Source organism: Boleophthalmus pectinirostris, unplaced genomic scaffold (genome assembly GCF_026225935.1).
Source record: "Boleophthalmus pectinirostris isolate CB_2022bp ecotype Guang Dong unplaced genomic scaffold, ASM2622593v1 HiC_scaffold_2, whole genome shotgun sequence".
Taxonomy (NCBI): Eukaryota; Metazoa; Chordata; class Actinopteri; order Gobiiformes; family Gobiidae; genus Boleophthalmus; species Boleophthalmus pectinirostris.
Window position 1 is genome coordinate 35153792 of NW_026571152.1, and position 27953 is coordinate 35181744.

Here is a 27953-nt window from a genome sequence, read left to right on the forward strand (position 1 = left end):
GAAACAAAACACAACTCCAGGTGTTTTTGATGAGGAAATATGGGCCCTTAAAAAATCAAGTTCTGTTTTTCACATTTTTAAAAATCATGTACAACACCTTTGGGTTTATTGCAAGCTGGTTTTAAATGGTTGGCATCTCAATCTTCTTTGAATAAATGGCTTGAGGACCATCATCACAATGTAAAATGTAAAATGTAAACATCAATATTATAAACCTACAGCCTGTTATAACAAATTAACTGTTATGAATAAACACAGTATTTGATTAGGACATGAGCTGCCATTTGATTAAATACTTAGGAATATTTTGAGTCAAGTTTTTGTAAAGAAACAGAATCAAAAGTGAGAACAGAACAGTGAATGTCTGCGCCTGCGATGTTTGTCACAGACACAGACATTTACCCCTTAACTCAAATTGTGTTAGTTTTGTGCCCTTGGGCAAGACACCTGGTTAGTTAATGATACTTGAAACACAATTTCTTCTGTTTTTAATTACCATCTGTTACAGCCTTGACACAAGAACTTAAAAATATTGCAGCAACTTTCATGTCATTATTATTATTGTTATTTCTTCTGCAAAATGGTCATTTGAAATCACTTTTATGCTTTTATATTTACTGCTAAAAAGATAAACATACTTCAGTTATATGGCTTTTTTACACAGGATAATTTTAATTAAAACAGTGTGTTACAGTGTGTTCTTATTTAATGAAGACATATTGTGCATGTGTTACTGTCTGTAGTTATAATCTATGACGCCGTGAACCATTATGTTATAATTTGGACATTTTAAATCTCATTATTCATCTAAAACGACGCAATAAAAGAAACAAGTGCACTGACGTCTGCGTTAGAAAACTGTGGTGCAAAATGGGAGCTGACGTCACCGTAAACGTCATCACAACAAAGAGTCGGCTCCTCCGATGGATAGCTCCAGATCACACGAGCGAGTAGCAAAAGTTTTTTTTTTTTTGTTTGTACCAAAATGACTGAGCCATACTGCTGAATCCTACGTGTAACACCATTTAAGAAAATAAAATCAAAGAACCAAGTAAGTACAGAGCAGTGTGCGTGTAGCCGGGCTGGTGCCACCTAGTGCCTCTGCTCAATTTAATTTCTCTTCAGCGACTAGGTCAGAAATCAGAATACACTAGACGGCTTGCAAGAACCCCAGAAGTTGTAGACCGTGCACTGACCAATCAGCGAAGAGCTGTGAAGCCATGACTGGGTCCTTTTTGTGTCACAGCACAACAGTAAACAAAGAGGTCAAGATGGATGTAGACAAAGCCAAATATTCTGTGTTGGCAACAATTCCTGAGGTCGAGGATCTTAAGCCAGAACAAAGAGAATGTTTGGTGAATTTTATCAAAGGGAAAGATGTTATTGCCCTTCTTCCTATTGGATTGGGAAAAACTTAATTATACCTGTTAGCCCCGCTAGTGGCGTAATACATACATCACAAACAAATAGCAACGATTCGTTGAATAAAAAAGTACCCGCCTACCGCCGAGCGAACAAATTCTAATGCTGCGAGGTCAGACGGTTTCCACAAAGTGAAGCCGTCAGATGAATCAGGCTAGTGTGCGTGTGCTGATGGTAATGAAAACGAGGATTGATTGCGAAAATGTCGTCTTGAAAATAGGCGATTAAAGATTACTCAAACGTGCACAAATCACTCCCAGTATTTAAACTTTATTGATCCACAAGGGAAATTATTTGGACACAGTAGCTCACACATCACAATGTATTATAATAAAAAAAGAGAAAAAAAATATATCAGTAGTAATAATATATTCTAAAAAAAGTAGCAAAAGCAAGAGACATAATTATATAACTGTATATGTACAAATTAAAATAAAATAAAATATATAATAATAATAATAATTAAAAACATACAGTATTTCAGCTTCAGACATGATGATTAACAGGACATACAAATACAAATACAAATACAAACACAAATACAGCTTTAAGGGGGTAAATGAGAAGAGGGAACAAGTATAACATTGTTAAAAGCTCTAAAAAGTTGATTTTGCATAATAGTTACGCTTTTAAATACTGCATTATCTCTGCATATAAAGCAGCCTCACTTGTAATATGCATTGAGTAAAAACACATGCCTAATAGACACTTTGTCATGTCATTTTGGCCATTTTCTTAACAGTAAATAATATTAAGTGCATTGACATTTTGGATTTGAAAGTGCTTTTGTTAATAATTTACGTTTGGCCATTTACCCAGAGGATACTTTTCTAAATTAAGTTTTGAAGCCAGGTTTTATAAACAATCAGGAACATCAAGATTTATAGTCACTGCAGGTACACAAATGCATTAAGGATCAGACTGGAACCAGCTACAGGATTTGGGAGCGGCCGGAGCGACGGCTTCCTCTGCCTTCTGACATTTGCCACGCTTAATGCTATTTTAAAGGATCTATATTACCCTATTTTCTGATCTCTGTTGTAATGTTTTCCTCATCAGAAACAGACCGGGAGTTGTGTTTTGGTTCATTTACACACATCTAACACACAAACCCTGCATATTTAAGCTGGTCCACTGTGTTTTTAAACTCCATACACCTTCACTAGAATAATTTGGATAATTTGTGCCCTGGGATTGCCAATCTATATTGAACTAACATTTACGCTGAAACAAATCACCATATTGGAAACAATTTGTATCCGGACTTGTCGTTTCTGTGTCCACAAGTCTTCCCTATCCACACAGCTTTGAGCATACTTGTTTACATTTTACAGAAAGGAAACTTAAAACTGCATGGCTAATTTGCATAAACTGAGCACTCAAAAAACAGCTTGCGATTGCGTGCTGATGCGGTTCAGTTTCTGTCGGACTAAAGGACACGACTCAGTGGAATATGAGTGTTCTTTCTGTGACAGAGGGGCGTTCTGCTGATGGTGAGTCTGTTCTGTGCTTCTGTCGCGTTGGAGATGGTTCATGTTAAACTTTTCAGAGATCATACATCTGCAGGTCGTACACACAGGCCGTTTATATGAATGGACATATATTCTAGCTTCTTAGTGTTTTGGCGGTGAATTAGCTACTTTGTGGTGCATAGACCTACATCAGTCTGTCAGCATTTTAAGGCGTCCACACAGTGCCAGATCAGATCCGTACTCAGATGAATTTGTGGGAGCTGGCGGCACCAGATTGTTCTGTCTCTGCATCTGCAACAAAAATGACTCGAGTACGTACTAGTGTGGATGGGGCTTAAAGATAAGCCTAAAGGTCGCTGCTAATTTGAAAACGACCACTTCATGACATCACAAGGTAGAACAGAGCATTTTGAGCTTTGGAAATATAAACAGACTAATAATAAAGCATTACTCAAACAGGTGTGAATGAAACAAGACACAACTCCAGGTCTGTTTTTGTCTTGAAATCATGTCTTGAAGCTCACAAGAGTCAATTTGTGTAATATAGGACTTTTAATTTTATATGTGCTTCTTAATATGGAATTGAAATCATCTTTGTTAAATTGCTGTGGGATTTGTTACACTAATGACATCGCTGCCAGCGCCGTCATGTGTCACTGCTCCCTAATTGGTTGAGACTGTCAGAGTACCTTCATACATTAGAGTACTACTACATGTGAGATCATGAATATTTATGGCTTGGCCTATAGTGCCTTTTTGACATGTTATAGCAGCTACAGCTAAATCGAGTTAACTCTGTGAAATTGGGTCAACCTGTACATTTGAATGATCCTGTTAGACATACATTAAACAAACAGCTGACCTTCCATGCCTGTAGATTAAACAGTAAATGTGGGATTGTTTTAAGTATGATTTCTTTTTTTCATTCATTGATATTTTGTTCATCATAAAGAGCAATAATGACCTAAAACAGCTTAACAGAAATGGAACCTTGACTTTCTGTTCCTTCTGTTCCTTCTGTAACCCTGTGTTTGACATGGAGATTGATTTTTTTTTTTTTTTAGGTAGGTAGGTACAAAGCAGTGGGTGGTGATAGGGATAGGTGAAAATTGGAACTTTCTCAGCATTCAAGCCTTAAAAGCAGGACAATGCAGGACAACTCAAACACACACTGACAAGTCAAATTACAACTTTGTGTAACATACTGACAAGGATACATAACATGGTTAAAGCAATTATGTAAAATCGACTCTTCAGAGCTTTTAAGCATGTTATAGTTGTTTCATCTTCTCATTTACTCACCTGAAGTTTTATTTGGAGTGATTCATGCATGTTTAAGCAACCTATAATCACTTGAAATGGCATTTTGGTGATCTCCAGCGACTAGGTCAGGAATCAGAATACACTAGACGGTTTGCAGGAACCCCGGAAGTTGTAGACCGCACACCTGCCAATCAGCGAAGAGCTGTGACGCCATGACGTCAAACTCAAGCTCCTGTCTGGGTCCCTTTTGTGACACAACACAACAGTAAACAAAGCGGTCGAGATGGATGTAGACGAAGACATACATCCTGTGTTGGCAACGATTCCCAAGATCAAGGATTTAAAGCCGGAACAAAGAGAATGTTTGGTAAATTTTATCAAGGGGAAAGACGTTATTGCCCTTCTTCCTACAGGATTTGGGAAAAACTTAATGTACCAGTTAGCCCTGTTAGTGGTGCATTACATACGTCACGACCAAATAGCAGCGATTGGTTAAATAAAAAAGTACCCGCCTACTGACGAGCGAATGAATCCTAATGCTGCGAGGTCAGAGAGTTTCCACAAAGTGAAACCGGGTGATGAATCAGGCCACACATGCCCACTGCTCTGTACTAACTTTGTTCTCCAAATTGTATTAATTGGTGATAACTGTAGGATTCAGCAGTGTCACGTAGTCATTTGGTACAAATAAAAATAAATAAATAAATAAATAAATGCATGGCTCTCTATCATGATCAGCAGCTTCACAGACAGGAGGGACAGACAACTTCACAGACAACTTTGCTTTGTTGTGATGACGTCAGCTCCCAATGGACACTTCAGTTTTTTAACGTGGAATTCAGCAGTCCTGTTTCTTTTATAAGTCGTTTTAAATTAATATTACGGTTTAAAACGTACCATAATGACCCACGGGTTCATAGATTATAACTACAGAACACACACAAGCATAATACGACTTTATTAAAAGCTTGTAAAAGTTGATTTGCCACAGTACGTCTCTTTTAACTTTCAAACATCTTCTTTGACCACTTCTTGTTGAGTCCAGATTTACCCCGATTCAACTGAAATCTCCTCTCCTCCCTCTACTGGCTCCATTCCACCATAATAGAGCCCCTGGAAACCTCTGACACCGCCATCATCTACAGCTTATTTTATCTCCTCAGCTCCACTTTGGATTTTTCCGTTCAATGCTTTGTTATTCCAAAAGCACGGCCGTGAGACATTAAAAGGAGTGAGAAAAAGTGGCACTTAGCATTCTGTCGAGTCAGCATTGCCACGGGCCACCATTAAATGTAATCACAACTGCATAGCGACGCATAATTGAAAGACATAGGCGGCGATGGTGGCTTTGGGTGCGCACCACAGCGCAGGAAGAAGCTCATATATCATGCTAACTATAATCCGTCATCACAAAACACGGATCAATTTTTTAGAGGAGCCACTATGGGGAATTGCAGTAATCAGAAGTTTTATCTGTACCACCTATGGCTGTTTACTGACCTTAACAATAAAATAGACTAGACTTTGAGTGCGCTTTGACTATTTTTAAAGAAAATTATACATACACTGTGTAGTTTTACTATTTAAAGGGCCCATATCGAAGTTATATAATGTTGTTTCCTCAGCACAAACAGACCTGGAGTTGTGTTTTGTTTCTTCCACACATGTTTAATACTTAAACCCTGCATATTTAGGTTGAGTTCTTGAGACCTTGTGATGTGCTCCACTGCGTTTTTATACTTCATACAGTTTCGCTAGAATCATTTGGATTATTTCAGACCTGGGATTGCCAATCTCTGCTGAACAAAAGATAAGAGGTCACTGTTTTGGTGGTGGTGGTGATGGTGACTTTGTGTGCACACCACAGCTTAATTTACTATTTTGTTGACCATATTTTCCAGACTCACAGAAGTCACAGCAGCCAAAAACTGCATAATGAAGAAGAAAAAAAAAACATATATATAAGTCACACTGGACATTTTTTGGGGGAAATTTACTTTATAAAAGCAGAGACCAAGAGGAGACATTTCAGCTTGAAAGGCAAGTTATAGTAATAAGGATAGAAGAGAGAACAACAGGCTGTTAACGTCACATATGAACAGTTCTTCAGATAACTATAGTATAAACAACAGAACAGAACAAATTTGCCAAACTCTCCATCTCACTCCAAATCATTAAATCCACTGAATTCTTCATCCTCAATGTCACTTCTGAGCAACTCTGCCAACTCTAGCTAAATCCATCTTTTAGCTCGTGATTAGATTTTTTAGTTTTCTTCAGTGCAGTTAGAGTATCTTCCTCTTTTCGCCAGTCCCTCACAAGTTTCTTGCTCACTCCAAATGCATATTTCGCTGCATATTTCACTACTTGCAGCAGGACGGCGGCTCTTTCTGCAGGAGACATGTGCAGTACAGCGAAGGAGTAATAGGAGCAGCAGATACTGACACACAAGACTAGAGCGCCCTCTCGTGGCTGTCAGTGTGAAAATAATTAACATATGAAATTATAAATTTTAATATATAAGTCACACCTGAATATAAATCGCAGGACGACCCAAACCATGAAAAAAGTGTGATTTATAGTACGAAAAATACTGTAGATCTAAGTTATAATGTTGTTTCCTCATCACAGACAGACCTGGAGTTGTATTTTGTTTCTTCCACACACCTTTAACACACAAACCATGCAGTTCTTCTCTTAAACAGAAAACTCTCCACCTTGTGAAGTGCTCCATTGTGTTTTTAAACTCCACACACCTTCATTAGAATCAGACCTAGAATTGCCAATCTCTACTAAACAAAAGGTAAAAGGTAGCTGTTAACTTACATAATTAAAAACATAGGCGGTGATGGTGGCTTTGGGTGCGCACCACAGCACAGGAGGAAGCTCATATATCATGCTAACTATAATCCGTCATCACAAAACACGGATCAATTTTTTAGAGGAGCCACTATGGGGAACTAGAATAATCAGAAGTTTTATCTGTACCACCTATGGCTGTTTACTGACCTTAACGATAAAAACTATAAGCACAATATTTCTGTGTTTATCTAGATGGCGCTCCCCACAGAGTTCAGAACCTTGAAACTAAAGACTATTACTTTAAAGGTGCACTGTGGAACTTTTCTGGTTGGAGGTCCGTCATCTGCTATGTCACTGCTCTGTCTGGAATGTTCCACAGTATGACATTAAACAACTTTACGTTACATTTATTCAGTCACAGGTGGTTTTACAGTTCAAAAAATACCTAAAAATTCAGACAAACAGACAAATAAAGCTCTCCACAGATCTGGCCTGTAACTTGGTCTGGTTTGGTCTCCATGAAGACAGAAAGGTTTAATATCATACTGTGAAAAGCATCTGACAGACCCTCCAGCAGTAAAGTTACACAATGTGCCTTTAAAGATAACAACTCCACGCACACACACTCTGTTTTATGTTAGCTAGATGGATCTCCCCACAGAGTTAAGAACCTTGAAACTAAAGACTATTACTTTAAGGCTAGTTTATCAAAGTGTGCATGTCCTCCACCTCTTCTCGTCCCTCTTAGCATCCAATGAATTACCTGGATGAGCTATTGATTAAGGGAAAGGATTGGGTAATGTAAATCTAGATTGCTGGGTTTCACTCATGTGACCCTGATGATGCTTGAAATTCAGATTGGGGGCAGGAAGTGTTTTGCTCTGCTTCAAAACACAGCACAATGGGTGACAGTGAGTCGACACAGACCCACTATCACTAAAAAATAAGTCTAAGGCCCCATCTACACTAGTACGTATTCCAGTCGTTTTCGTTGCGGATGCAGTGTTCGTCTACACTAATCTGAAGGAAAACGGCTCCAGAGACAGAATGATTTGGTGCAGCCAGCTCCCATGAATTCATCTGAGTACGGATCTGATCCAGCACTGTGTGGACGCCTGAAAACATTGATATGCTGCCGTAGGAGCTCTAGTTGCCGTCTGTATGGGAACACGTCACTGTGACTTACACCTTCCTGATTCGCTCAGTACATGACATTGGTCATGTGACGCTATTGCAGAAAAAAGTTTAAACAAACCATAGACAAACATCTTAAAATCCGGTGTTACGTTCAATAACAACTGAGCCTTGTCATTGGTCCACGAAAAGACTGTTTTCACGCTTGCCATCTTCCTCAGCTCAAAATCGGTTGCTGCAACTTCAGACACGGTGCTTCAATTCCTTTTTTTACTGCCCACATGTTGTCATGACGATGTGATGCCAGCCTAGTCATGTGACTAGTGTTTCAGGCGGTTTCGGTTAGTGTGTGGATAGGGAAGGCTTTGATTGCGGACATAGAAACGACATGTCTGGATGCAAATTGTTTCTGATACAGTGATGACTGTTATGATGACTGTACAGGTTATGACCAGTGCTATTATCCTTTTATTAGTGTACAAAGTTAGGCATCAAAATGATACATGTATAATGGTAAAAGGCATTTAATTTATCATATTTTACGTATTCAGCACAATACGTATAATTCAGAAATCCCTTGCCGAGTTTCTTGGAAAGGGGTGGAGAGCTACCGGTGGCTCCCAAGCTACAGGTTGGAGACCTCTGGCCTGGAAGATCATTACACAGAATGGTTTTATGCTTGTCTGTCTCCATGGAGACAAGCAGCCAGAGATGTCAGCAGTAGATTTGTCACGATAACAGATTTTGAATCAGGATATAATGGTACAGAGAGATACTGTGATAAACGCTAATATTGAATCTACTTTATGCTGCTGACAAAATAACAACAATGCAAGATAATCTCAGTAAACCATTTTTAAACCAATCATTAACCATAGAAGCTACTTTTTCAACCCTCTACAATTTTAGTTTAGTTTATTTTGCTTATTTTACAGGGACCATGTACAGGAGCATTAATAATAATAATAATAATAATAATAATAATAATAATAATAATACCTTCCATTTATATAGCACTTTTAAAGACACCCAAAGCGCTTTACAATAACACACACGAGTGGGGTTAGGTGGGATTAAAAGACAGATTAAACAGAAATGTGAAACCCTGGCAGCAGAGTTTTGGATGTATTGAAGCCTGTCAAGAAGCTTTTGGAAAATACCAGACCGTTACAATAGTCCAGGCAGGAGGTAATGAATGAGTGGATGAGTGTCTGAGCAACCGAGCCCAGGAGAGATCGACGGAGGCGGGAGATGTTGCGGAGGTGGTAAAAGGCAGATTTTATTATGGATTTGATCTGGGGTTCAAAGGAGAGGGTTGAGTCCAGGATGATGCTCAGGTTGCAGACTGTTGGAGAGGGGTGGATGTCATTGCCATCCATGGTGAACACTACAACCTTCTGGAGCAGCGGTCAGGTGGCCACAATCATGAACCCTGTGTTTTTGCTGTTGAATTTGAGGAAGTTGGATGATAACCAGGTCCTTTAATCAAAGAAACATTGTAAAATTCTTTGTACAAGACTATAAATCTAATTTCCATCAATAGTCCCGAAGACAGACAAAACGGAATACAAACATGAAATATCTCTCTCGTATTGCCACCCTGCTCCTCTGTGCCCTCTGTGCCCTTAATCAGGTATAATTCAGTTGTTAGTTAATGTTGGCACTTCTGCGTTGTTTAAAAAAAAAAAGTTCTTAATCAACACTAAACTGATCGGTGCAGCGTCTGCACTAAACTTTTTGAAGTCTTTGCATATCTTCAAATGTGCTGGTAATTTGTTCCAATAAATGTGCGGGTAATTTGTTATTGAGAAAAGACCAGAAAAGTTACACAACACACTTTTAAAGGTGCATTGTGTAACTTTTCTAGTGGAGGGTCTGTCAAATGCGTTTCCTCATGGAGATGTTATTGCTTTGTCTGGAATGTTTCACAGTATGGTGTTAAACCTTTCTATTTCCATGGAATTATATTGTATTACACCAAAAATACTCAAAATTAAAAACATTTTTCAACAAAATGTACACACGATAAATACTGCGCCCCAAAATATATTGTACCAGCTTTCATATATTAAACAATAAGTCGATGTATTGTATTTACAGTGACAGACTTAGACACCAGTTCGAGATCAGAGTTCACACTAAGAATACAAATTTCAGGGTGTTTTCTACAAATATGCCATTGCTCTGTCTGTAATGTTCCACAGTATGACATTAAACAGCTCTGTCTTACATTTATTCAGTTACAGGTGGTTTTACAGCTGAAACATACCTGGAAAAACAGACAAACAGGCATTCTGACTGTGAGCAGGGTCACCTCTCCACAGATGTGACCTGTAACTTGGTTTGGTTTGGTCTCCATGAAGATAGCAAAGCTTAAAGCCATACTGTGAAACATTCCAGATGAAGCCATAACATCTCCAGGAAGAAAAAGAATTTGACGGACCCTCCACCAGAAATGATACACAATGCACCTTTAAAGATAACAGCCTTAAGCATTAGGGGTCTAACAGTACAGAAAAATTACAGTTCGGTACGTACCTTGGTTTTGAGGTCACAGCTTGGTTCATTTTCGGTACAGTATGGGAACAAAATGTAAAACCATTTGCTGTTGTTTATTTGTGTGTTTGTTAAACCAACAATTTGTTTTAACATTATACAAACAAGAAAATAAAATAAATGCAAAGTGCTGCTTGGTAATACGAATAACTTCAATAAAATATTCTCAAACAAGCAACAATTGTATGAAATATTATAAAAAATGAATTTCTTATAAACAATAAACAAAACTTTTCAAAAAGTTGAGGACCAGAGTGCGACAACCGTAGTTTTGTGAAGATTCACTTCCAACGGGGGAGGGGCACCCCAATCATGGATGAGTTTCTTCGTGAATATTAAAGAGCCGATCCTTCCGTGTAGCTGCACATGTAGTGGCAGAATGTAAAAACACAAATTTCATGAACTCACTTGTGCACAGCCCTGCATCAAACAAAACATCCTGTACCGAAATGGTTTGGCACGAATACATGCACCGTTACACCCCTAAAAAGCAACACATTTCTCTTCTATCTTATCTAGATGGATCCAGTCCAAGTTTAGAGCTTCCAGTAAGATTTTCCAGGGTGTTTTTCTGCAATAAATTCTGTATGTAATTGAGCAAATGCTGTACTGCGGAACTTTCCCAGCTGAGCAATAAGAAAAGTGGGTCGTGGAACTTCCATCAGAAAAGTTATATATCTATTGCACCTTTAATTAAAAAAAAAACAAAAACGTTTCTGATATTACAGTTGAGAACTTAGATATCCTCATTTATTTGAAGCGCTCCAGTTTCTTTCTCACAGGGCTGGACGCTGCTGTGTACATTTGCACTATGTCAAAGATAGTGGGCCATTTAATAAAGGCTTTATTACCCTCTACTAAGTCATAAATTACATGAGTCTACTTCTGTAAAGTCATCTGGAATATTAATGTTCAAAGACAACTTGGCCTCTGGAAACTAGTCCAGATTAAAGGTGCACTGTGTAACTTTTTGGTTCGGGGTTCATCACCTGCTCGTTTTTATGGATATGACATTAAACAGCTCTATCTTACATTTATTCAGTTACAGGTGGTTTTATAGCTCAAAAATACCTTGAAAAACCCCTCTGCGAAGATAGAAAGGTTCAATATCATACTGCAAAACATTCCAGGCAAAGCAATTCGATGGACCCTCCACCCGAAAAGTTACACAGTGCATCTTTAGGACTGTATTTTCCTTGAAGTATGTTAGTTAAAGAGCAGACTTACCCTGTGTATGCTGAAACTCTGTGATTTGTGCTTTTGTAATCACTTCTGAGAAAGAAAAAAAAGTGCTGGGCTTGTGATTAGATCTGCAATTACTGTTTGAAAAGTAGAATTTAGTTTGAAGTTCACACTGTAAACAACTCTGGAGCATTAACCTTTGAGAGGAAAATATGAACTGCTAAACCAATGCATAACCTTTTGGTAGAGGTCTGAAAGTGTATAGGGTTGCATTAAAGGGCCCATATTACGCCATCTTCTGATCTGTGTTATAATGTTGTTTCCTCACCAAAAACGTACAAACCCTGTATATTTACAGTTTGGAGTTCTCTTTTACAAATTGTGATCTCATGTGCTAATACAGGAAGTGCTTCATACACCTTCACGAAAATCATTTGGATCATTTCAGCCCATGAAATACCAGTCTGTACTGAACAAAAAGTAAAAGGAGCTCTTAACTTGAAAACTACCACTTCATGACATCACAAGCTGGAACAGAGCATTTAGAATTCATATTAGCTCTTTTCTAATGATGTAAATGTCTTCTGTTATCAGGGTTTCCACTCTTTTTCACTGACAAAATTTCAAAAATTTTCCATGACTTTTTCATGACCTAAAGTGAATTTTCCTTGACTTTACAGCACCTGCATGTGTAGAATTGATCAGACTTTTAGAGCTAAATATGAAATGTTAATCCTTTCCACTCACCTTTTGGTTTGGTATTATAGTTTTTTTAACATTCAAAATACTGTCAGTGCATTTATTGTCGTCTCTTTTAAACAAAAGGTGCAGACGTTCAGAAATAATCATAATAGTCTAATGATAACCTAACAGAACGCTGTAGTTGCGTGACAGAGATACTAAAATTCCATTACTTTCCTTGAATTTACAAAATTCCACTGCTTTTCCAGGCCTGGGAAATGACATTTTCAATTTCCATGACTTTTCCAGGATTTCCATGACCATGTTATGGACTTATTAATGTACTATTAATCATTCTACTACTGTGCATTTTCATGAGAGGAACAAATAAAAAAAGTGAAATTAAAATTGAACTTTAGAGATGTAGATAGACTACATAGATAGACTAAGTTGCTTTCGGAGTATAAATCAAGTATAAAAATGTATATAAAATCAGAGACCAGGATCTGACATTTCACCTTGAAAGGCCAGTTATAGTAATAACATATGAACAGTTCTTCAGATAACTATAGCATAAACAACAGAACAGAACAAGTTTACCAAACTCTTCATCTCACTCCAAATCACTAAATCCATTCAATTCTTCCTCTGTGTCACTTCTGAGCAACTCCACGACCTCCGGAGGTAAACAGAGCACCACTTCCTCTTCTGTGTTGCTGTCATCAGGCTCAGCATCCAACAGGATGTTTTCAGTTGTCTGAACCCATCCCACTGAAGTCACTTTAATTTTAAATTTTCAGTGGTACAGAAGTAATGGAGCGATCGACTGACATGATACAGACAGGACAGATGCTCTTTTTGCAGGAAACATGCGCAGTAGTAGGAGTAGCAGATACTGACACACAAGACTAGAACGCCCACTCACAGCTGTCAGTGTGAAAATGTTATTATTTAAATCACCCCAGAGTATAAGTCGCAGGAAACACCAAAAGCATGAAAAAAGTGCGATTTATAATCTGAACAATACGGAAATAATAAAGGATTACTAAAACATGTACGAATGAAACAAAACACAACTCGAGGTTTGTTTTTGATGAGGAAACAACATTCTTTCATGGCTTAAAGTTCACAAGAGTTCATTTTCCATAATGTAAGACGTTTAAAAAGTGGATATCTTGTTATTTGCAGTAAAACATTCTCTTACCTAATAATTTCAGTCGTTGCCATTTGACAACGACACCTACTCAAATTGTCTGACGTGTGTGTACAGCGAAAACCACATGCGCTGTTGACTCTTCGGGTTTCTTGGGTTATTTTTCTTGTTAGAATTTGTACCTCCGATTTTCGCTACCATCTGGGAAAATATTTATGTTTACATCAGTCATGCATTAAGCGGCTCTCTTCTTTAGCTGTGCCTGCTCAAAACATAATCTGGTGCCCGTACCTGGCGTCGATGTGGCAGCCTCCTCTGACTGCCAGCCCTCCTCTCCTCCTTAGAACAAAATGTCAGTGAACGCCATAAATAAGACATGAGGAGTGACTGAGCTGGACCAGCTTCTCTCTCTCTCCCTTTTTCTCTTTCTTCCACCTCTACAGTCTTATCTCCAGCAGCAAATTACCTCAAAGGGGAAGCAAACTATGGGGACTTCTGCCTCTTCCTCCCCCCGGCATCGCAACGTAAATGTCCGCCACGTTTGTCTCCATCGTTTTCATTGTGGATTCCCAAAGGACGGAGCAGAGATGGACTGTTTTTTTTATTGCATGAATGCTCAGCTCTCGTCCACGTGTCCTTTTTGCACGCTGCTAGTATTGTCAAATCTAAAAGGAACCTTGGCAGCATCCAAACAGTACAATTCAGATGCTAAACAAAACAAGTCTTTAGTCCAATGCCATGAATTTGTCTCTTTTTCTCTGCTGTACACATGCACTGTAATTCTGGGAAATTCTTGTTTTTTTCTTGTTTTGTTTTTTGATCATATTTGAGATGTTATAGATGCAGAGGAGTTGACTGCTTCAGGCATGACTGTCGACTAAACCAGGTCTAAACCAGGTCTAAACCAGGTCTGAACCAGGTCTAAAACAGGACTGAACCAGGACTAAACCAGGACTGAACCAGGTCTAAACCAAATCTGAACCCTAACTGAACCAGGTCTGAACCAGTTCTGAACCAGAATTAAACCAGAACTAACCAGGTCTGAACCAGGATTAAACCAGGTCTAAACCAAGTCTGAACCAGGTCTAAACTAGGTCTAAACCAGGACTGATCCAGGTCTAAAACAGGTCTAAAACAGGACTGAACCAGGACTAAACCAGGACTGAACCAGGTCTAAACCAAATCTGAACCATAACTGAACCAGGTCTGAACCAGTTCTGAACCAGAATTAAACCAGAACTAAACCAGGTCTGAACCAGGATTAAACCAGGTCTAAACCAAGACTGAACCAGGTCTAAACAAGGTCTAAACCAGGATTGAACCAGGATTAAACCAGAACTGATCAAGGTCTAAACCAAGTCTAAACTAGGTCTAAACCAGTTCTAAACCAGGATTAAACCAGAACTGAACCAGGTCTAAACAATTATAACTGTAACAGTTATTATTATTAGTTATTATTAGTACTACAGATTTACACAGTTTGTTTACTATTTATTATTTACCTGAGCATTAGGTAAATACTGCTGTGCACTGTCACCTACACAAGGTGAGGGGCATTTTGGGGAGAAAGAAGTTCTGCATTTTATCATCAAACATGTGACATTTCATGAAAATACTGTACTATACTATCCTAACGTCCTAATGACATCCTAATATGCAAATTAGATGGATAAATTTAATCCGTACATAAACTTTGGGTCATCCTAAACATTTCTCTAATTTACAGAAAGTCTCTATCTCTTATCACTTTTAAGTTATAGCCTTTTGGAATTAAAATGTTAAAATCGAACGTTTTAGAGGGGGGCCATGTCAGGCATTTTGCCCCAGGCCCCTGAATTTTTATCGACGGGCCTGCATAGAGAGTTGAATGAATAACATCTATGACTCATTACAGATGCAAACGAAGTATGAAAATGTTTCATTCTGAGGTGTGTGTTTTTTCTTTTTTTAGATTTTGAATAGTTTGTGTGGTTTAAAGGTACAACTTCTTAATGTTTTATCCAATTTCAGGTGTTTTATAGCTCAAAAACACCTTGAAAAACTTGTATTCTTACCATGTGCAGATCTGACAATTAAGCTGTCTCCACTGTGATTACCAGTTTATTTCTATACAAAACAGTAATATCTCAGTAATGGAGACAAGCAGATGGCAGAACCTCTACTCGGAAAGTTACACAATGTACTTTTAAAAGTGCATTATGTAACTATTCTGGTGGAGGATCGGTCAAAAATTTTGAAAATTTCTCCATGGAGATGTTATTGCTTTGTCTGGAATGTTCCACAGTACACTATTAAACCTTTTCATCTTCACTGAGACCAAACCAAACCAAGTTACAAGTCAGATCTGTGGAGAGGTGACCCCGCTCACAGTCAGAATGCCTGTTTTTCAAGGTATTTTTGAGAAATAAAACCACCTGTAACTGAATAAATGTAAGGTAGAGCTGTTTAATAACATATTGTGGAACATTCTAAGCAGCAGTGCAGCTTTAAATCTGCTCTTGGGTTCTTGTGTCATTACTTTCAGTATTATCGTTTATCATTTCTATTTTTCTATACATATCGTGCTTCAAAATGTGTTATTGTGACAGGCCTTACTGTAGTTCAATTAGATTTCCCAGTCATGACTATCTCTTTGTTCCTCTTGAATCAGCTGCAATGGAAAAAACACCACGGCACACTGTTTTCATCAATAAACCCTGGTTGAGAATTTCATTACATTTTCCAAGAGCAGCAGAGGTGGTGGTGGCATCCGGAATAGGAAGGAGAAGCTGGAGCTGACAGCACTCAGCCAAATGGGATTTCAGGCCCTGTGCTGTAATAAAGTAAGGTTGTTTTTCAAGTAAGGAGCCAGAGCCACTCAGTAACTGCAGAAAGATGCCCCGGTAACAACTGCTGCACCATCCATCCTTAAAAGAAGCGATTACGGCGCTCTTAAGAGGCATTCTGTCTTCTTCTGGACAAGAAACAACAAAGTATTCTCACTCGACTTTTTGGAGATCTGGCAAATGGCCTTGGTATTCTCAGACACAAACAAGCATAAACAACACTCATAACACTTATTACAAAGAGCAATTCAGTTTTGGTTGTTTCAATGTTTTATTTTTTTTATAAATTGGCAAAACAAAAATGCATAACAGGAACTCAAATAATGTTCCAAACCAAAGACTTAAAGGTCCAATATTATGCAAAATTTACTCTTGCCAGCTTTATACCATGTGATAATGTTGTTACCTGCTCAAAAACAGACCTGGAGCAGAGTCCTGCACTGGTCCATTTTTGGAGATCCACACCTGCCAACACCTGCCCGCACCTGCAGAGTACCCGCCCGTTAATCCGTGATTATATCAAAGTTAAATCTGCACCGGGCCTGTTAACATTCCACCCGTTACCCACCCTTGCCCGTGATAAATCGGGGTCAGCCCAAAAGTCCGACAGCCCAAAAGTCCAGGACTAAACCAAGACTAAACCAGGACTGAACCTACGCCGTGTCATTAGCGGATTATAAATATATACACACCACAACCACAGAGCTGATTGCCAGGACTACACCAGGACTACACCAGGACTACACCAGGACTACACCAGGACTACACCAAGACTACACCAGGACTACACAGGACTACACAGGACTACACCAAGACTACACCAGGACTACACCAGGACTACACCAGGACTACACCAGGACTACACCAGGACTGGACCTAGACTACACCAGGACTACACCAGGACTAAACCAGGACTAAACCAGGACTACACCAGGACTACACCAAGACTATACCAAGACTACACCAGGACTGGACCAGGACTACATCAGGATTGAACCAGGACTACACCAGGACTACACCAAGACTGAACCAGGACTGAACAGGACTACACCAGGACTACCAGGACTGAACAGGACTGAACCAGGACTACACCAGGACTGGACCAGGACTACAACAGGACTGAACCACCATTAGGAATATAAATATATACACCACAACTGCAGACTGACCAGGACTACACCAGGACTACACCAGGACTACACCAAGACTACACCAGGACACCCAGGACTACACCAGGACTACACACCAGGACTACACCAGGACTACACCAGGACTACACCAAGACTACACCAGGACTACACCAGGACTGGACTTGGACTACACCAGGACTACACCAGGACTACACCAGGACTACACCAGGACTACACCAGGACTAAACCAGGACTAAACCAGGACTACACCAGGACTACACCAAGACTATACCAAGACTACACCAGGACTGGACCAGGACTACACCAGGATTGAACCAGGACTACACCAGGACTACACCAAGACTGAACCAGGACTGAACTAGGACTACACCAGGACTGGACCAGGACTGAACCAGGACTGAACCAGGACTACACCAGGACTGGACCAGGACTACAACAGGACTGAACCTACGCTGTGTCATTAGCTGAATATAAATATATACACACCACATTTGCAGAGCTGATCGCCAGGACTACACCAAGACTAGCCCAGAACTGAACCAGGACTAAATCAGGTCTAAACCAGGATTGAACCTATGCTGTCATTAGCGGATTATAAATATATACACACCACAACTGCAGAGCCGCTCACCAAGACTACACCAGGACTGGATCAGGACTGAACCAGGACTAAATTAGGTCTAAACCAGGACTTAACCAGGTCTAACTCAGGACTAAACCAGGTGCACAGCCACTGAGCCAATAACCTCCGCTGATGGTTTTATGTAATAAAAACACTTAAGTCACTCTCAGCCTGGTCTACTGTCGTTTCGGGAAAAGACCGAGAAATGGCACTTGTTTCCAGGGCAACAGAAACAAGTGGACGCACATCAAGTATTTTTCTCCCGTTCGTCGTTCATTTTATTCACCTGAACCGCCCGTGTGTAATCACTACCCGCCCATAAAATTCCAGAATGTTAAAACCCGCCCGTTTCAGCGACGATCTGCAGGACTCTGACCTGGATTTGTGTTTTGTTTCATTCACAGATGTTTGAGTAATCTTGGTTTATTAGTCTGTATACAAATCCAAAGCTCAAACTGCTCTTGTGATTTCATGTAGATGTATTTTTCAAGTTAACAACTCCATTTTACCTTTAGTTCAGTAGAGATCGGTAATTCCTGGGCTGAAACTATCCAAATGATTCTAGTGAAGGCGTATGGAGTTTAAAAACACAGTGAAGCACTACCAGTATTACCAGTAAGATTGTTTGAGAGAAGAACTCAGCCTAAATATGCAGGATTTGTGTGTTAAACATGTGAATGAAACAAAACACAACTCCAGGTACAGTATGTTTGTGATGGGGAAACAACATTATAACTTAGATCTGAAAATAGCGTAATAATGTCGCTTTAAAAAGAGCCCCCTCCTTTCCTCTCTCCAACATCCCTTATTTATTGCCTTAACATCTGCAGTGCTTTTCTCCGATACATAAAAAGTTATTTGACTTCATGTTTGGCGATGGATGATGTTTGCAGAACGGGCCTCATGCTTCACCGAGCAGAGAGTACATTTCTGTGGAGCGATTTTTTCCGTATACAAAAACATATAAGAATCATACATTATTCACCTTTCACTGCTTATCTGTAACTGTGCGTCAAGCCAAACAGACGTGTAAGGTTTGACTTTTCAGATTCTAATGTGCAGTACGAATATTTAAGGTGAAATTGCTGTTGCATAAATATACATAGATTCTTTACAAAGCAGTCCTCCACAGCATGACTCCCCCTCTCCCTGCGTGTGCTAAACAAAATGAGCTGTAGATAACGCTTTCTATTTCCTCCCTTCTCTCCTGTAACCGTGCTCTGCCAGGGCGGATGATCCTCCTTTGTGTTTTTGCTTTATCTCACCCCACGTGTGAGTCTTTCTTCTTCTACCGTGTCTAGTAAATATTTTTGTGTTTTCCATTGTTGCCGTAGGTGACCTGGTGTCTCGGGCCATGCTCTACCTCCAGCCTCTGTACACCAAAAACCAAAACAACGGAACCCCCATCCACCAGAAGAGCGGCCTGCTGCACTGGGCTCCCGAGGCCATCTACACACTCTGTTACTTCATGCACTGCCCCGAGATGGAGTGGGAGAACCCCAACGTGGAGCCCTCCAAGGTCACGCTCCAGACAGAACGGTGAGACACATGACCACAGGGGCGATGTGTTCAAATACAGCAGGGAATAAGTCATGCAGCCAGTCTGTGTAAGATGTCCAAAGTGATTAGCGTATTTATCGAACTATAAGGCACACTTAAAATCCTTTAATTTTCTCAACAATCGACAGCACGCCTTATAATCCAGTGCGAATTGTGTAATAATTCTGGTTGTGCTGTGTCCCTTACATAGTAGTTGTATCAAATCTGACCGGTTTTGACATTCAGCAGTAGTAAAAATACACTCATCATCATTCTTTGATCCTGAAATTTGATGACTTTTCCTTTGCCAAAATAAACAAAATTTAAAAAATTTTATACTTTTGTACAAGTGCTTAAAAATTTTGGACACTGAAGCTGGTTCAGGTCAATTTTGACTTGGATTTAACTCTATCAGTGCGGGTCAAATGAGGCAAAATTGAAGTTTTAGGGAATCCTGAAACTGAAATTGTACAGACCATGTTTGCATGTATATTTTTATGCTGGTGGACAGTGGTGACAGAGTTCAGGAGCTTCCGATCATCCTGTTTATGGTGCACATAAGGAACAGAAGTCAATGAAGGGGGAGAGTTTGTTTTCACTCAAGACTAAATAGATCTGTAGTTTAAAGTTTAGTATAGACACTTACTATGAGGGAATTCTACTGTGAAGGATAACTGATTTTATGTGGTACACGACACTCAAAAATCTGTCAAAATGTTTTAGTACGACTTTGGTAAGATACAAAGCTGCACCACTTGATGGATTGTCGAAACATTACGGCTACCATATTCAGGAGCCTCGCGGAGTAAGTCGTGTTCTTTAGGCTGACAGACGGAGTGAGCTGTTTTTCAGTACTTATAGTTTATGCAAATTAGTCATGTGGTTTTAAGTTTTCTTTGTGTAAAATGTAAATAAATGTGCGCAAAGCTGCATTAAACACATTATTACTCAAGGTATATTTGAGTCCTCCTCGTAGCAAATAAAAAAACTAATATAACGCCTGTAATGCCACGATCTGCCAATGGGTCGTGGACGTCTGGGCTAAGGGATCAGTCTCAAGTGTCGTCCATTTGTTTCGCTTAATGCACCTTATAATCCAGTGTGCCTTATAGTCCGAAAAATACGGTAATAATAATTTGTTTCATACAGCAGGCAAGGCAAGTTTATTTCTATAGCACAATTTGTAAACAAAGTAATTACAGAATCAGAAAGACATTAAAGTCACAGTACAGTAACTAATATTGCTGTGAACCTAAACTTTATATTTTAGTTGTACTGTGAGCTACTTTCAAAACTGGTTTTAAGTTCCTATATTACACAAAACTGACGCTTGTGAGCTTTAAGCCGTGTCAGAACGTTGTTACCTCCTCTAAAAACTCTCTAAACCCTCTAAAAATACCTCAACTTGTGTTTTGTTTTACACATGCTTAAGTCATCTTTGTCTGTTTGTTTGTCTGCAGGATTTGTATGTTAAATGTTGAATGTGTGAATGAAACAAAACACAACTCTGGGTATGTTTGTGATGAAGAAACATTATAACTTAGATCTGAAAATAGTGTAATATGGGCCCTTTTAAATAGTAAAAGTGCATCATATCTAACAGATAATTCTGACAGGAGAACTCACAAATTAATTAGTAATACATGGTTAGCGCTACTAATGATATAACAATACTGTATTAAATTATTAAATGATTATTCTGCAGGCAATAACCACTGATATATATTTAGAATACAACAAAAAACTGTGTAATTTTTTTGGATAAATAAGTAAACAGTACTTATTACATAATGTATATTAAAGGTGCATTGTGCAACTTTTCTGGTGGAGGGTCTGTCAGATCCTTTTCTCCATGGAGATGTTATTACTTTCTCTGGAATGTTCCACAATATGGTATTAAACCTTTCTATCTTCATGGAGACCAAACCAGACCAAGTTACAGGTCAGATCTGTGGAGAGGCGACCCTGCTCACAGTCAGAATGTCAGTTTTTCTTGTTATTTTTGAGCTATAAACCCACCTGTAATTGAATAAATGTAAGGTAGAGCTGTTTAATGTCATACTGTGGAATATTCCAGGCAGAGTATTGACCCATAGAAACAAGCATGTGACGGACCACCGACCAAAAAGTTACAGGTTGCACCTTTAAATGTGAAAAAAATTATGTCATAGTAGATATATATATATATATATATATAGATTTTGTTACACCCGTGTAGATAAATAGAATCCATTTCAGACGATTTCTTACAATAATGCATTTTGCTTTTTCCTATAATATTGTTTGGTTTACAGTATGAGTGAGTTAAAATAACATTGTGTTCTTTTTTCGTTCTGTGCTATCATGCAGTCACACATGTGCAGGGCTCACGGGCACAGGTTTTCCTCACCCACCTCCTCTCCAGCTGCTGCTTTTGTTGCTTCTAATCTCGTCTAATAGCAGCTTAAGTTTGCTGTTTTCCTTATGTAATTTAAATTTTGTCTCATTTATTATGCACATTTGTTAAAGGTCTTATATTACGGAAAATTTACTCCAGTGAGCTTTAGGGCTGGATATCATTAAGAAGTTGCCGATACGATACATAGCTTGATACAGTGAGCTTTCATTTCAATACGATATATTTCAAATTGATTCGATATGGTTCAATACAAAATAATGGCAAAATTATGACTGTGATACTAAAATCTTTGTTAAACAATTTCTTGTGCAAAGTTGATATGAAACACAAACATTTTAATCATCAAACAGTGAATATGTCAACTGTGTTCCATAAATAAGTTTCCTTCACACAAAATTGTAACTCTGTAAGCAAATAATTTCGTAAAAATATACCAAAAAATACTCTTGGTGATATATCGATACAGCAGCTCACAATATCAGTACTGTATCATCACATTAATTTAAATATTTTTGCACACCCCTAGTGAGTTTTAAGCCATGGTAGAATGCTGTGAGATCAAAAACATACCTGGAGTTGTTTTGTTTCATTCATTCAGTGAGTAACTCTTTATTATTAGTTTGTCTACATCTCCAAAGCTCAGAAGGCTATGTTCTAAAAAATAAAAGCTTTTATCTTAAGTTCAGTAGAGATTGGTAATTCCAGGGCTGAAATCATCTAAATAATTACAGTGAAGTTTAAAGGCAAAGGAGAATTTATGTTTATCAACTTTATCAACAAAGTTTATTTGGTTGAAAAAGTTTTGCAAAGCTCATCCAAGTTGCTTCTTCATTCTGGTCAGACACTGGAGGACCACCTTATATCTGTCTGCAGGGAGGAGCTAACTATAGTGAAACTTCTCTGAAACTAACACACCTACTTGTTTACAGTTTCTGTTGTTAGCCAAGCCTATGGAACTTGAACTGAGTGTGGGGTCATATTAGTATAACCATTCAGGGACATAATGGAGCTTTCACACCGCTGGACCTGACCTGGCTACAGCTATTGTTCTCTTGTTTGTTTTGATTTAGGTTTGAGGATGGAGTTGTAAATATTTGATAGAGTCCTCAATTTCTGTTTAAGGAAGGATTCTATTTCTTAACAAAAATAGCTTCTTTAAAACACGTTCTTTTCTCTGGCTAAGATCTGTACCTCACTGTTCTCAAAGGAGTGGCCTGTGCCTTTTAGGTGGAGATGAACAGCCGACTGAGGTCCTGTGTTGCTCCCTCGTCTGTGTTGGTACATCCTCTTGCGGAGTGGCTGTTTTTGTTTTTTTTACCCTCCAGTATAGCGTTCACTGCAGTCTTCATTACACTGAATGGAGTAGACCACATTGTTTTATTAGTTGCTCTGTGTTTTGTCCTTTGGGTGAACCAGTTTCTGTCTTGAAGTGTTTGCAGGTTTGAACTATACTGGGATCTCATGTTGTCTGAAAATCCTCTGTAGTTGTGAACTTTAAGAACACAGTGGAGCACTTTTTCAGCATTAATATTCAGATGTTGTGTTTTAAACATGTGTGAATGAAACAAAACACAACTCCAGGTCTGTTTGTGATGAGGAAACAAGATTATAACAGAGCAGAAAATACCGTAGTATGGGCCCTTTAAAAGTCACAGAATTTTGAAATCTTTTCCCCACAGATCTCTTTCAATTTAAGCTGTGACAGTTTTAGTAAGTTATAAGTAACAATAGTAATCAGCCAGGGAAGCCTTGAAATGAAATTGACTTTTTAATAGGTTACCCAGTGATAGAAAACAGAGATGGGAACTGTTATATCGATTAGTCCATTAGACCTTTGTGACTCTTCTGTAATAACCATCTCATAATATGTCTTCTTTAAGGAATGGCAATGAAAAGGACCTAGGAACTCTCTCTAGATAAGCTCAATTTACACCATTCACATCTGTCTCCTCATTATAACTGTATACTTTCTCCTGCTTTAGTTAGTCCCTTGGGTATGGAACTGCCGACTACCTTGACACTCTATTCTTTTTATTATCCTCTTGCTTTAAACTCTGTAATACCACACCAGATGTTTCTTCAGAGTGGAGACTGTGGCTATAAGTAATGTCCAGGTTTCTGGCATCAAGACAAGGCCCTCTGGATGACCCAAGCACAGGCAGGCAGGAGCTGGAACTGGTCAGAGCTGAAAAACTCACGATAACGCTGCAGAAGTATGATAAAAAAAAAAAGAAAAAAGAAAAAAAGTGCCCACTTTTGCACTTGAGTTTTACACCTATTTGACAATTTCCATGAATATGTTGATGCCTGCCAAGAATGTTCCAGAGTATCTGAATTATAATGATGCCATAGGCTGTATATACCGTATAAATGGACATAATATAGCCTGCTAGCTGCCAAATCTAAACAGGAAGTGAGCATGGGCACGCTTCCAGCTCCATCAACTCTGGCTTCGATTGAATTTACATTGAAAAATTGTCACCCCTTTCTGTAACTGCTGCAGTGAGCCTCGCCATTTTGGTCTTAAAATCTTTGTATTAACCCACTCTACATGATTCTGGAGTTTTTATGTCGCTTTTGCCCATAAATTATTTCCAATTCCTAATATGGAACTGGCTCCCAATTCACTCCTCAAACTAAAATCCTCGATGAGCTTCATTTGACTGGAAATGAACAATATGGGTGGTGTCATACTCACTTAGTCCACTTCTTTATTTGATCTATGTATATACCGTAATTTTTGGACTATAAGCCACTACTTTTTACTCACACATTGAACCCTGTGGCTTATAAAACGATGCGGCAAATATATGGATGGATTATTTGTTTGGCACATTGTCGATTATTTGTTTGGCACATTGTTGAAAGCGCTACTGTCTCTGCAGTTAACACAGCATTAGAACAGTTTATCACCGTGTAATAAAATAAGTTATGATGCTAAACTTAACATTAGTGAGGGGGATTCGTCTTACCCGTTTGAGTAAATGACGAAAAGAAACGTCTCAAAGTTCAGTAGTTGGACATCCACTCACACCTGATCGATACAGCTAACCTGAGCCTGAAATCTGCTGAAATCTTTCAAGACACTGACAATATACCAGACAGGACAGCGGCTCTTTCTGCAGGAGACATGCAGGCACACCCTCCTTATGGGAAACACACGTTGGTGACGGCAGCGTGACGAACTGTCTCAATGTAAAAGGACAGCAAAAGCTTTCAGAGGCAAGAAAAGCAGATGGCCCAAACTTGAAAATGTTCTTGAATTCGTGGACACCTGCGGCTTATAGACAAGTGTGGCCTATATATGTACAAATTAGTTTGTCTTTTAAAATTTGGTTGATGCGGCTTATATTCAGGTGCACTCAATAGTCTGGAAATTACCTTTGTGATTGAGGGTCCGTCTCCATGGATGAGTTGATGCCCGCCCAGAATGGCATTAAAATTATCAGTTGAATCCATGAGACCAAGTTATGAGAGGTCAAGGTATATTGGAGCAGTAAAAACATCAGTATTGAATATGCAAAATATGTAAGTTTAGAGTAGAGAGAAATTTCCAGGCAAGGCAGTATATCTCTATGGAAACAAAGAGGTAACCAGGTTTCTCCACTCTTTTTCATGACCTAAAGTGAATTTTCCATGACTTCACAGCACCTACATGTGTAGAACTGATCAGACTTTTAGGGCTAAATATGAAATGTTAACCCTTTTCACTCACCTTATGGTTTAATATTATAGTTTCTTAACATTCAAAATCCTGTCAATTAGGGGTGTAATGACATCCAAGTCTCACAATACAATATCTTCACGGTATGAACCTCACGGTACGATATTTATTGTGATATCATGGGAAAGTGCACGATATGGTGGGGAGGCTCATGATTAGAAATCTAACAATATCCAGATCTCTCGGTATGATATTTTCATGATATACATCTCACTTTACGATATTTATTGTGATTTTTTTGTGGAGGCTAAACAGCTAAAACTATTAATATTCTACGTTTTCCTTTTAAAATGCCTTGACATGACTTTATCCAAAGAACTAAGACTTAAAAGTGCTTAGAACTGTTATTTTTTCTTGTAGTCTGCACTGAAATGGAGCAAAGAATCATGGTCTATGTAGTTCCCTCTGTCTTTTTTAACTATTGCTGCACCATAACTCTTAATTTAAGAAAGAGACTTGTAATTCGATATATTGTGATGGTCCGTGATATTGTATCGTCAAAGTTCTCACAATAATTTCACAATATTTCGGTTATTGTTACATCCCTACTGTCAGTGCATCGATTGTCGTCAACAAAAGGCACATACATTCAGAAACAATCATAATAGCCTAATGATAACTTAACAGAACGCTGTAGTTTCGTGAAAGAGCTACTAAAATTCCATGACTTTCCCAAAACGTTCATTGAATTTACAAAATTCCTGGAAAATGACATTTTCAATTTCTATGACTTTTCCAGGATTTCCATGACTGTGGGAACCTTGGGTAGCAGACCCACTCCAGAAAGGTTTCACAGTGCACTTTTAATTTTGTATTTATTCTTGTGGAGAGTCTATTATTCACTCACTTCTCACACTCGATGATTAAGCTACAGCATATTTCTGAAGAAGTAGGAGTCATTGTCTAGCCTCCTCTTCATTCTTTGACCTTATATTACACAAAGTGGATTCTTGTAAGCTTTAATTCATTTTATAATGTTGTTACCTCAAAAATATACTATAAAAGAACTCATCCTAAACATGCAGGGTTTGTGTGAACAAAACAAAACACAACTCCAGGTTTATTTATGACAAGGAAACAACAAAAATAACGCAATATTGACCTTTTAAACATTATTATTTTTGTATTTCACCTCGACTTGAAATACTTAACTAATACATCTCACAAAATCGTGCTAGAATGGAAAGGTTTATATCTGAAAAAGTAAGTCTTCTCATTTTTACCATTCCATTTTCCTATAATAGTCTGCGATGTGTGCTTGGACTGCTCTGTATTCCTGGAACAGCCTTTGTCAGCTCCAGAAGAAGGTGGAAACATGGCTGACAGTGGAGCTTAAGCAGCCTCGCTCAGTACATTACCGTGGACTTACATATCTTCTGAGCACGGTCCCAAGAGATCAACATGGTTCTGCTTTAGCGGCTATTTTCATCAGTGTTGCGTTGAGATCAAAATCCATCGAGCAAATGGAAAAAAATAAGCATCGTAAGACCCGGCGCTGTTGTGTATCACCTTGAACTCGGCGTGATCTTACGTTTAGGAATAGACCTCGGTGGATTCTCGATTAGCGTTGGCCTGATTAACTGACAGCGGTGCATGATGTTAGTGTAGTCTTTGAAGAACGGAGGAGCCTCAGATCAGATCGAGCAGAAGATCTCCACGGAAACCTGACGGGTGGCGTAAAAAAGTGACTGACAGATGACGGTCGGGCTCGTGTCAAGGACGGTACAGGCGTTATCGGGCTGTAACCATGGTGATCTATGGAGGAGCGCTCGTTTTCATCACAGTTGCCTTACGTTGCGCGGTGTTAAACAAGGTGAGGTTTGTTTGTTGTGTTTTTATATCGCCATGGTGACCAAATATGGATTTACTACACTTTTTTTTTTTTTTACCTTATTCAAATAGGCACTGTAACAATTTGTAAACAAAAGCATTCTTAAGTCCAGGGTGGAGGCAGATGGAGGCAAAAGTGAAGTGGAACATAATGTGATTTCAATGGGAAAATTGGGATTAATCACAGAATTTCACAAAA

At 38.8% G+C, this 27953-nt stretch overlaps 1 protein-coding gene across 2 annotated transcripts in view; it reads left to right on the top strand.

Moving 5' to 3' along the window:
- Positions 1 to 27953, top strand: part of btbd11b (BTB (POZ) domain containing 11b) — a 264698-nt gene that overhangs the window by 192482 nt on the left and 44263 nt on the right. For both annotated transcript variants that reach the window (XM_055155521.1, XM_055155522.1), the window contains exon 3: positions 19598 to 19802. In XM_055155521.1, the coding sequence (XP_055011496.1) occupies positions 19598 to 19802 (205 nt within the window). The remainder of the gene's footprint in view (positions 1 to 19597; positions 19803 to 27953) is intronic.